The following is an 11,470-nucleotide window of genomic DNA, read 5'->3' as shown; positions in this document are numbered from 1 at the left end:
CTAAAGAGTTGAATTTTGTCGCGGTTTTCTTTTTTATGTTTACTTCTATTAGACGGGCCCTTTCTCGGATTTCTTCCACTTCGTCAAGGTTGTTTCTGAGGAGAGATTGGTTATCGCCCACCCTGAACTGAATTGTTCGCCAGGTAGGTTCTCTAATCTCGATCGGGATCATGGCCTCTGTGCCGTATGTTAAGTTGAATGGCGACTCGCCGGTTGTAGAGTGGGGAGTGGTTCGATATGCCAAGAGTATGTGATGGAGTTGATCTGGCCAATTCGCATTTGACTCATCCAGCCTCTTCTTTATCCCTTTCAGGATGACCTTGTTTTCTGCTTCGGCCTGTCCATTAGTTTGTGGATGTTGTACTGAAGTGAAGTGTTGTTTGATGCGGAGGCCTGATAACAATTCTTGGAATCTTCGATCGGCAAATTGGGTGTCGTTATCCGTCACTATGGCAGACGGGATGCCGAAACGAGTGATTATGCTTCGCCAAGTGAACTTTTGGATATTTGCTGAGGTGATAGTAGTCAATGCTTCTGCTTCTATCCATTTGGTGAAGTAATCTATGGCGACTATCAAAAACTTCAGCTGTCCCGTTGCTTGAGAGAAATGTCCCAGAATGTCCATACCCCACCTACAGAAAGGCCAAGGCGCTTGTGTTGTGGTTAATTCTTCTGGTGGGGCTTTGTGGAAATCGGCGAAAAGTTCGCTTGTGTTGTGGTTAATTCTTCTGGCGGGGCTTTGTGGAAATCGGCGAAAAGTTGGCAACGAGTGCATTTTCGAGTGTGGTCTGTTGCGTCTTTTTCCATTGTGGACCAGAAGTACCCAACACGTAACATCTTCTTAGCAAGTGAGGCGGAGCCCAAATGATGCCCACAACTTCCCTCATGAACTTCTCTGATGATGTAGTCCGCCCAATCCGGACCAAGACATTTGAGCAAGGGGGCGGTGAATCCCCGTCGATACAGTGTTCCCCGGATCAGGGTGTACCAAGAGGAACACTTGAGGAACCGTTGCTTTTCCTTCAAGTCGGGAAGTATGGTGCCATGGAGGATGTATCGGATGAAAGGGCCCATCCAGTTGTCTGGGATCTCCACTCGTTCCACCGTCATGACACTTGGGTGGTAGACTGTTCCCTGGACGACGGAGCGATTACTCCCGAGGCATTTGGTACTAGCAAGTTTGGACAAGATATCTGCTCGGGCGTTGCTTTCACGGGGCACGTGCTGAATGGTCGCTTCATCAAAGTCGGTCATGAGCTCTTTTACTTTGAGCAGATATTTCCTGAGGAGGGTATCCTTGGTTTGATATGCACCTGTAATTTGAGACACAGCTAATTGGGAATCCCTGCAAATTAATACCTTATGGGCGCCCACTTCTTTTGCTAGCTGAAGTCCGGCGATGCAAGCCTCATACTCTGCCTGATTGTTGGATGTTGGAAATGTGAAGGTGAGGGAATGCTCAATGGTTACTCCTTGCCCATCTTCCAACAGAATTCCAGCCCCGCTGCTTCTCAGGTTAGAAGACCCATCGACGAAGATAGTCCATACCTGCTCTGGATCGCCCTCTGGTGCGGCCAGCTCGGCCACGAAGTCAGATAGGACCTGGCTCTTGATGGTCGTACGAGGTTTGAAACAGATGTCAAATTGAGAGAGTTATATTGACCATGTGGTCATCCGCCCAACCAACTCCGGCTTATGCAAAATTTGCCTGATTGGCTGGTTGGTTATGCCACTTTCTCCAGCTTCTGATACCTCAGTTCCGGGCCTTGCAGGGCCTTGCTTGTGAAATAAACCGGGTTTTGACCTTCTGCCGTTTCTCGTATTAGCATGGCCGCTACCGCTCCGTCGGATACGGCCAGATACACATACAGGAGTTCGTCAGGTAATGGTTTGGAGAGAAAAGGTGGGGCGGCCAAATATTGTTTGAAAGTGTTGAACGCCACTTCGCAACTCTCAGACCATTCAAACTTGTTGCTCTTCTTCAATAACTGAAATAAAGGGAGTGAATGCTTGACGGTAGACGGGAGAAACTTGGACAGCGCCGCTAGTCGCCCATTTAATTATTGGACCTCCTTGACCGTGCGAGGACTCCTCATGTCGATGATTGCCTGGCATTTGGACGGATTTTCCTCAATCCCTCGGCTAGTCAGAAGAAAACCGAGAAATTTGCCCGCCTCCACTCTGAAAGTGCATTTTTCTAGATTTAGCCGCATGTTGTACTTGCGAAGTTGCTGAAAAATGCTTTCCAAAATGGCTACATGCTCTTCGCCGGGGAGGCTTTTGGCGATCATATCATCCATGTAGACTTCCATGTGCTCTCCAGTTTGGCCGACAAACACCTTGCTCATCATCCTTTGATAAGTCGCCCCAGCATTTTTCAAACCAAAGGGCGTGACTGTGTAGTAGTAGGCGGCCTGATCAGTGATGAACGCTGTTTTTTCTTGGTCGGGAGGGTACATTGGAATCTGATTGCATCCGGAATATACGTCCATGAAGGACAGGTACTGATAGCCTGAAGAATTATCCACCAAATGGTCAATGTTTGGAAGAGGATAAGGGTCTTTAGGGCATACCTTATTGAGATCCGTGTAGTCTACGCACATCCGCCACTTCCCCGATGGTTTCTTCACCAACACAACATTTGCCAACCACGTGGTGTAGGTGATTTCGCGGATGAAACCCGCCTCTAGCAACTCGAAACCCGCCTCTAGCACTCGGCTACTTTCAAAGCGACTTCATTGGTCCTGTCAGCCCCCATTTTGCGCCTTCTTGGCGCCACCGGTTTAGCACCTTGTTTTGTCGTCAGCCGATGGCAGGCAAATGAAGGATCTATACCAGGCATATCTGCCGCTGACCAGGCGAAGAGGTCCTGGTTTGCCTTCAAAGATGTCTCCAGCCGCAACCTTTGGCTTGGCGGAAGGGAACTGCCAAGGTACACTACCTATTCTGGGGATTGGCCCAACTGTAGAGTTGTTTTTTCTCCTTTTGGTTGTGGTCGAAAGTCTCCTTCGTCCGCCCGGACATTCAATTCTACCATGTGCACGCCCCGAGATCTTTTGGAGGGGGGGACGTGCTGTTTGCTGAAGTGGGGGCGGAGACTCATCTGGTAGCAACTGCGAGCCGAGTGCTGGTCCCCTTTTACTGTGCAGACTTGAAAGCTGATTGAGAGGAACTTCATGCATATATGGGGCATAGAGACGATCGCTCTAAGCCTGTTCAAAGTTGGCCGGCCGATTATGGCGTTGTATGCTGAATCGCACTCGACGACCAAGAACTTTGTTTGGACAGTCCTAGTCATGGGGTGGTCGCCGATTGTTAGCCAGATCTCAACATATCCCCTGGGGGTGATTTCCTGATCGGAAAATCCGACCAGCTGTCCATCATATGGTAGGAGGTCGCGGTCCCGGAGCTCCACTTTTTCAAATAGATCCTGAAAAATAACGTCAGCCGAGCTACCCTGATCAATGAACAAGCGACTAACCGTTTTGTTATTGAGCTTGGCGGTGATGACGAGGGGGTCATCATGCCCTCGGACGACACCTTCATTATCACGGTCGTCGAAAGTAATGGGGGAGCGGATCTGTAGTTCTATCTCTGCTGGGAACGACGTGCATTACCTCCCGCACTTACTTTTTCTGGGCGGTCCTAGAGGTACCCCCGGCAGCAAAACTTCCTGAAATAGTGTTGATATCAACTGGGCTCCTTGGCCTTCGGTTGTCTGCTTGGTGCCTATCCGTCTGAGGTCGTGGGGTAGGACGCCGTTGTTGAAATTGTGGAGGGGGCCGCCTTCTTGGAGGTTCTGGTCGACGATGTTGTGGCGATCGCCGACGTTGTTCCAGGCCCGCAATGAATCACTGTAAATGACCAGCCTGTATGAGATCTTCGATGGTATCCTGGAGCTGTGTGCAGTCATTGGTCAAGTGGCCGAACATACTGTGATAGTCACAATATTTGGATCGGTCTTGCGGGCCTGGCTTGGTAGGACGTGGGCGTGGGAGTTGGACGAGGTGAGTGGAGAGGACCTCTTGCAGAATCCGTGAACGGCTGGCGTTGAGGGGGGTATAGGTGGAGTATTTGGCCTTTTTGGTTAGTGAGGGTAGGTCGCGGGGTAGGTCGTGGAGTCTTGGCCGTTTGGTTTCCCGTGAGGGGTGATGTGTTTGGGGCTCGGTATGGGTGTGGATATGGTGGATTTCTTCTAGATTGATGAATTGTTGGGCTTTGGAACGGAGGTCCTCCATGGTAAGGTCGGTGTATTTGGCCAATTCCGTGCGGAAAAGACCTTCTTGAAATCCCATAACGAGCACATGCACTACTACTTCGGGGCTTAGGGTACGCACCTTCATGGCCTCGGTATTAAACCGATCTAGATATGCCCAGATGGATTCATTGGATCCCTGGCAAATGCCAGACAGTGTGTATGATGACCTTGGTTGCTCCTTACTTGCCGTGAACCTTGAGTTGAAGGCCGAAGCTAGAGTTCCCCAAGTGTTGATGCTGTTTGGAGCCAGGCGGGTGGACCATTGGAGGCCCGCCTTTTTAAGAGTCAGGGGGAAGGCCCTGCACATGATGGGGTCGGTCGTCCCATGGAATAACATAGAAGCCTCGAAGGCGTCAAGGTGATCTTGTGGGTCCGCCGTTCCATCATACTGGTCCATGTTTGTGGGGCGGTTGAAATGGGAGGGTAATGGGTAAGCCATGATGGCAGGTGTAAAAGGATGTCTAGCACCACAAGAGTGGTGCGGGGTTGGTTGGGATGGTGGGCGGGACTCGCTCGCTGACTCTTCACGGTTACTTTCGTGAATAGGGCGTTCCGAGTGATCCTCAGGGTTTACTTTGGATTGGCGGAGTTCTTGTATTACGTCGGCCTGCTGCTGGATGAGCCGCTCTTGGCGTTCCAGCATCTGAGTGGTATGGTGGCTTCGGCTGGCTTGATGGGATGGTTGTCTTGGTGGGGGAAGGGTACTTGGGGCAGGGTCGACTTGGCTGGTAGATAGAGCTCGGTTTCTGGTAGTTATCATGGTGTGAGTTGGAAGCACAGACGACGCCAATGTTCTTTCCTAGAACACAAAGGTACGGATAGTGGTTGATCAGCTGTTGAGGAAGGAGGAGAAGATAGTCATCCAAGTAGCAAGATGAGGTAGGAGAGCTTGACCCGCCAGTGGAGATACCTGAAAAGGTTCTCCGACGATCAAGTCAGTGTATGAACTAAGTGAATGGGAATATGAGAATAATCAAGGCAGAGAATAGGAGAGTGAGTAATGCTAAAGAGTAAAGAGGTTAATATACTTCCTGTTGGTAGAGATCCCTATTTATAGAAGGGAGAGTTGACTTTGGGCTCTTGGCAGGTGGTGCGACGCGTGGCCGACCAAAGGTATTGTCGGGGGTTGCTTTTCCTGTGTCAGGCGGTCTGCTAGGACCGTACACTGTGCCAATCTTGTCTTTTAGCCTGTGGTTGGTTTGGTAGCCGTTCTGCAGTCTGTCTGCCCTGCTGGCAGGTGGGTTGGTGAGGTACTGAAGGCATGCTGTCTCTAAGGTCAACTCTAGTGGTCCCAACACGTGGGCCTTACCTCGGCGACCAAGCATGCGCCTCTTCAGTTCGCCGGGTAGGAACACTTTAGATTAATTTTAAAAAAATTTAATAATAATTAAATATGAATGATGAATGATACACATATAATATATAAAACTTAGACAATGTAAATACATTTAATTTTTTCTAGTATTCTTTTGTCCTTTATATAGCAGTAAATAAAATGTGATAATAGTAAATGTAATAATAAGTTGTTTATTGTTAGATCTTACTAAAAATATCGAGTTTAATTTCTAAAAAATGACCCTAATTAGAGAGATAATTACACAATTCAGAATGGGTTAATTTCTCATCCAGTTGAAAGAATATATTTATTAATATAAGAAATACATCCTATTACATCAATATACACATATATAAGGCATGCCTTATGGATCTTGAAGTGACCTCAAAAGTCCAAGCCCAATGACCTTCATCATATTTGTAAAAGGTTTTTTCCCGTTCCCTCATAGTCGAAGTTGAACACTTGAAATGGAAGAGAATTTGAATCCCAGGGAATCAGCATCAACGTTGTTAGAAACCCTAACGAGGAGAGGTTGGTGCTTGGAAAACACAGAACAACTGAAAGCAATAATCGTTATTCAATCCGCACTAGCCCATGACAGTTCCAAGGTGGTTGATTCGGTGGAGTCAGAGCTCCTCAATTCGGACCTTAGATCCATCGGAGCCAAATCATTGCCCGACCCGTCTCATCTTCGCAACACTTCTTCTATTCACGGCCCCAAAATTCTTCAGGTAAAATATCCACACACCTTTTCATTTCTACGTTATCATTTTTTTGGGTAAAATAGTTGTTTTAGTTCTAAATAATTAAACCAAAAAAGAAAGTAGAATAGTGGTACACACCTTTATCATGTACCAGCTGAGTCTTCAGCTATGCTGATACCGCTTGTTGACCCCACAGCGACCGGGTAACTTCCAACCACTGGGGAACTTCTGACCACCAGAGAGTTACATTGTTGCCTGGACATGGGAGGAACGGAGAGTCGGACAACACGTCTTGAACAAAACCTTAAGGCAGTGGTTGCACAAACTTTTTCCATTTATAAACTCATTCACTCTTTCCCTCCTATATTCAATGTGGAACTTCACACTTGAGTGAACCCAACAATATGTGTTTTGTTTTTCTATTCATTTTTTTAATTTTCCGGCAATTTAGTTTTAAAATAGCTTTACTGGTGAATCAAAGTTAGGTAGCATGATTTTAATGTGTGTTCCACAAATATTGTGGTTTCAACAATCTCAGTAATCACATAACTGTGACCACATCAGCTGTTTGAAACCATGCTTGGTAGTGATTAGCACACAGGCAGAGCAGAGTGGAAATGAGGGTTTTGTTATGTTCTTTTTGTTTCAATCCACCATTCTAGTGGAACTAAAATGTCTAGCTTTTACTCACCTTGTCATGTTCTATTCGATTTATAAAATATACCAAACATATAACATAACTCGTTCTGTTTATGGGTTCATGTTGTTGCTCATGTTTTTTTCTTCAAAAGAGTAACATAATGATTGTATTTGGTTGGTTTTAGCAGATATCTTCTGTGAGGGACATATCTAAGAGCAGTGTGGATGACATTCCAAGAAATTCTGGTGGTCATAGACTTCTTAGACTATGCCTCACTGATGGGCACTCCGAGATAACTGCTGTAGAATATTCCCACATTCCGTTTATACCAGACATTGTGGTTCCGGGTACTAAGGCATGTTCTTGCTATGCTCGCTGTTTCTTTTGATGCAATTCCGTATGTGATCCCATATGAATATGATACGAGGAAATAGAATGGCATAGTTTTTCTTACCATTAGTAATTTTATATCAAACTTGTAAGAAGATTACATTGATTAACATATCAGCATACAGATTTGGATAAGCTATCGGTTGATGCATGTTTGGAATATTTTAAATATTTTAATTTATACAGTTGTTATTATTGGTTGATTATGTGATCCATTGTTTTCTACCATTCTTTGTTATTTGTTTTTCTGTTTACCTGTTTGTATGTGTCTATTCTTAAATCACTGTCACCTTTTGTCATGATATTGTTGTATTTCCATTTGGCAGATCCGTTTGGAAAATAAAGTTGTGGTTCACAGTGGTATAGTTTGCTTAGGTCCTAAAGTATTGACTTTCTTAGGAGGTGAAGTTCAACCACTCTATGAAGAATGGCAGATGAACAAAAAGTATTCAGGATTTTCCCGTTCGTCACTAAGGCGGCTAGAGGATCGTGATACAGGTGGTCCTCCTCCATTTGTGAAGCTGCAAGTTGGATCTTCCTCGGGTAAAAAAGAACATCTCTTTTATTTGCTTGCAAAACTTAACCTAGAAGTATAGGATATGGTGTCAGGGTCATCGGCTGAACCATGTTAAGCCGAAGCGGTGCCCACAAATCTTTCAAGTTTCAGTTTTCATAATTAAGTTTAGGCCTTTTTCATACTTTAACCTCTCTAAAATTTTGATTGCATCCCCCTCACCCCAAAAACATTTTTTCTAGTTTCACCCCTTAGTGGTTTCCTTGATGAGTAGTGCATTAATGCATTTACTAAGCACTAAGTAGCATTGACTTCTTCGAGGTTGACTCCATCCACTCAGGAGCATACTGGGTCGGAGCTATGCAGATATTTGAACTATGTAATGTCCAAACTTGATGATAAAAGTTTCCAAGAAGAAAATATTGGGAATTGGCATAAGGAGGCAAAACTACATATACTTCTGCTCGCCTATGCATGGATCATTGTTAGGAAGAATGATCAGAAAGCTAAAAGTTATGGGGCATTCACTTAAACCAGCCTACAGCGTCTCCTTGCATGTAGAATGACATCATGGAGAGGCGTTGTTCTGGAGCCACCATGTAGAGCTGGAAAAATTGCTCTGCTTGAAAAATCCACTCTAATGGGTTAGATCCATCAAAAGGAGTGAGTTGTAATTTTGGTGGTCTAGGATGGGAGGGGTTGTGTGGTTGAGGGTGTGTAGGTGGAAAGGGGGAGTGAGGGTACTGTTGTGGTAGTGTAGTGGTGGGTGTGTGTGTTGAGTATTGGGTGGGTTTATAGAAGGGTTTTTGGAATTGTGAGTAAGATGAGAGGAAGAGGCATTAATGGGGGAACCTTGGAGTGGATCTGGAGGAATAGGGGGCATAAATCGAATATCAGCAAGCCGTTCTGTGATATTATGCAGGACGGTAGTGATTGCTGCATGCTTCGCATATTATAGTTCTTGATTTTCCCTCAATTTCTCAATTAGTAAGTGAGAATCAGATTCCTCTGGGTTATGTGCAGGGAATTAATTCTAAGAGAAAGAAATGTTAAACTGAATATTCATCATTCATGCCACTTCAGTACTCTAGTACAGCTTACAAAGCCAAAAGAAAATAACTGAATTGATCTACACCATACATTTGGTAAGATCTTACAAGAAAGTGAATTGGTAAAAACAGAAATAGCAAATGACAACTGCCCATTTTAATTCATAATATAATCATTCTACCAATTGGGTCTTGCTTGCCTACATTTGGGCCTGCCATAGGAAACCTGGGTCTTATCAATCATTTGACAGAAATGATTGTTCCATTATTTTTGCATATGAAACAGTTCAGAAGAAAACATGGACCTCTTAATCAGAATATTTATATTTTACCTTCCATGCTGCATTTGTTGACCTACATTTTCAATCAATGAGATAAACTTTGAATATAGGTCAGCGTAATACCCAAAACTGATGGGTATTCTTGTAGGTTTCATGAAGCTCCTGAGTAGCCATTCTAATGTACTCTAGTTTTGATGTTTTAATGCAATATTTGAATGAAGAAAGATACTCTATTTGTTATAATAGATCTTCGAACATCAAATTGGTTGTTTGCAAATTAGAACGCATGAATATTTGCTTAGATTTGATGAAGATGGTGATTTCTTGCAGGTAATGTCAATCATAACTCTAGAAGTAGTAAGCCCACTGCTGTGGGTGGTGAAGCTGAGATGAGGCCAAAGAGTGTCCAGCAAAACACTAACCCAAAAACAGATATTTTGGATGGAAGTTTGAAATCCAAATTGCCTCCAGAAAGAGCTGAAGACAAGCCTGGTAGTTCAGGGACAAGGCCGAAAGAAGGTTCTTCCTTTGTCGACTGTTTTGTTAGTTGCATTTTTGTTTGTATAATATGGTATTCTTCAGGTGTACATGGAAGGCCAAAACAGAAAGAAAGGTGCATTTGGAACCAATGTTATATTCCTTATTTCTTGTTGCTTGGAATGGCATTTTCTTGTCAAGTAATAGATGATTGTCATCATAATAAACAGAGCTTATGCAAATGCCCTGGGAAATAGGGGTTTGCAGGTTGGATGTTTCATTTGCTATTAACAAGGAGACATTCTGCATTTCTTCATACACAGACACAAAGTCCTTGAGAATGAACTAAAAAAAGGTGGCCTGGTGCATAGGGCTCCCCCGTATTGGGGTCTGGGGAGGATAGATGCATGCAGCCTTACCTCTGCAAGCAGAGAGACTATTTTCAAGATTTGAAACCATGACCCCATCCATGGTCACTAAGCAACAACCTTACCGTTGCGCCAAGCTCACCCTCTTCATTGAGAATGAATTGATCAATAAAAATATAGAGTGATGTAAAATTAAACTAAAAACAATGCCTTGATGATTCATAAGGTGCTAGAGATTTATCACTTTAAAAATCCAACTAGCATGAATCTGTTTTTATTTAATTAATTGTTTCTCACTCTCTCTATTTGTATCAGAATATTGATGTTTGACCCCTCTTACAGTTGTGGAATCCGTTCCTGTGCAAAATCAAGCAGCTGCCCAAAAATTACTTCAGAAGCTGAATCACCCAAATCAGGATGGTCGGTATGCTAAGGGTCGGAAATATAGGGGTAAGGGGAAGGAAGAAGATGAAGTAGTTTTCACTCTGGAAGAATATGAAAATAGAAAGGCCGAGGCAAAATCTTCAAATAAAGACAAGGTTCTAGATGTTAGTAATGATGAGGATCTTGCTTGGAAGCTTCAGAATCAATTTAACCTTGAAGATTCTAGGGTCAGTAGCTCTTTCTCTGAGTGATGATCTTACTAAATTACGCTTGTTTTGTTTATTTTTTCCTTTCATGTTTCTACATTTCTAATACTTGTTCAAACGCCTATGTGTGAATTGTTCAGGCACAACAGGGTTCTCATGGAGCTGAGGCACAAGATATTAGAATGAGTATGTTCTCATTCGAAAGGGATACTGATGAAAGCCATCACGTACGTGGAGGAAGAAGTGGAGGAAGAAGTAGAGGAAGGGGGAGAGGGAGGGGCGGGGGAAGAGGGAGGGGAAGACATGGTTAGCTACCTTGCTCTTCTTTCTTGATTGATGTGAATTTTTAGACATGGTTAGCTATCTTGCTCTCCTTTGTTGATTGATGTGAATTTTTTCCCTCCCCCACATTTTTCCAGATTAAACTAGGCAACTAGCCTCAATCACCTTTAGCCTCCTTGTAGATTGGAAATGTTTCTTTTAACAACTTGTTGGGATATCCCTTGAGTGCCATCATATGTTGTATAAAGAGTTGGGATGGATGTCTTCTGATATATTCAAATTGAGGACTAGAAACAGTTGTACTTTTTGAACAAATTATCTCTTTTGGGTTAGTTAGCGTGTTGGGTTTTAAATAAGGGAAAGAAAATGCTTCAGAGTTATCTCATAAGTGTATTTCATGGCTTTAAAACCTTCCATTCCCCTCTTAAGCCCAACTACTCATAAGGGTTTGTTTGTGAGTTGAGTTTTTGAAAGGAATAAAGAGAAATAGAAGACTTTAAAAAGCTATCTCTTAAGTGTATTTTGTGGTCTTCAAAGTTTTTCCATTCTTTCCATTATCATCTTAAAACAAATTTGTAAAA

The 11,470-nt window shown here is 43.7% G+C and overlaps 3 protein-coding genes across 3 annotated transcripts; 1 reads left to right on the top strand and 2 right to left on the bottom strand.

Annotated features, from left to right (window-relative positions):
• On the bottom strand, nucleotides 664–3,182 carry LOC109326326. Its single transcript, XM_019559019.1, has 5 exons — nucleotides 2,836–3,182; nucleotides 2,574–2,718; nucleotides 2,070–2,465; nucleotides 1,753–1,988; nucleotides 664–1,606 (listed from the first exon to the last, which is right to left on the bottom strand). The coding sequence occupies exons 1-5, from the start codon at nucleotides 3,180–3,182 to the stop codon at nucleotides 664–666; spliced, it is 2,067 nt and encodes a 688-aa protein (XP_019414564.1).
• LOC109326325 lies at nucleotides 3,852–5,018 on the bottom strand. Its single transcript, XM_019559018.1, has one exon. It carries the CDS (start codon nucleotides 5,016–5,018, stop codon nucleotides 3,852–3,854), a length of 1,167 nt encoding a protein of 388 aa, XP_019414563.1.
• LOC109327211 (recQ-mediated genome instability protein 1) lies at nucleotides 5,986–11,106 on the top strand. Its single transcript, XM_019560284.1, has 6 exons — nucleotides 5,986–6,325; nucleotides 7,126–7,293; nucleotides 7,655–7,871; nucleotides 9,503–9,691; nucleotides 10,360–10,628; nucleotides 10,748–11,106. Exons 1-6 carry the CDS (start codon nucleotides 6,062–6,064, stop codon nucleotides 10,916–10,918), a joined length of 1,278 nt encoding a protein of 425 aa, XP_019415829.1. The 5' UTR covers nucleotides 5,986–6,061; the 3' UTR covers nucleotides 10,919–11,106.

This window comes from Lupinus angustifolius, chromosome LG14 (genome assembly GCF_001865875.1).
Source record: "Lupinus angustifolius cultivar Tanjil chromosome LG14, LupAngTanjil_v1.0, whole genome shotgun sequence".
NCBI lineage: Eukaryota > Viridiplantae > Streptophyta > Magnoliopsida > Fabales > Fabaceae > Lupinus > Lupinus angustifolius.
Note: the sequence above shows the minus strand (reverse complement) of the source record. Positions and strands in the feature narration are given on the sequence as shown.

Coding starts and splice junctions, on each gene's coding strand:
- LOC109326326 (XM_019559019.1), bottom strand. CDS start 3,182: ATGCATGAAGTTCCTCTCAATCAGCTTTCAAGTCTGCACAGTAAAAGG. Junction 2,466..2,573: donor ACTACACGGATCTCAATAAG/GTATGCCCTAAA, acceptor GGATGCAATCAG/ATTCCAATGTACCCTCCCGA. Junction 1,989..2,069: donor GTCCTCGCACGGTCAAGGAG/GTCCAATAATTA, acceptor CCTTTATTTCAG/TTATTGAAGAAGAGCAACAA.
- LOC109326325 (XM_019559018.1), bottom strand. CDS start 5,018: ATGATAACTACCAGAAACCGAGCTCTATCTACCAGCCAAGTCGACCCT.
- LOC109327211 (XM_019560284.1), top strand. CDS start 6,062: ATGGAAGAGAATTTGAATCCCAGGGAATCAGCATCAACGTTGTTAGAA. Junction 7,872..9,502: donor GCAAGTTGGATCTTCCTCGG/GTAAAAAAGAAC, acceptor GATTTCTTGCAG/GTAATGTCAATCATAACTCT. Junction 9,692..10,359: donor AGGGACAAGGCCGAAAGAAG/GTTCTTCCTTTG, acceptor CCCCTCTTACAG/TTGTGGAATCCGTTCCTGTG.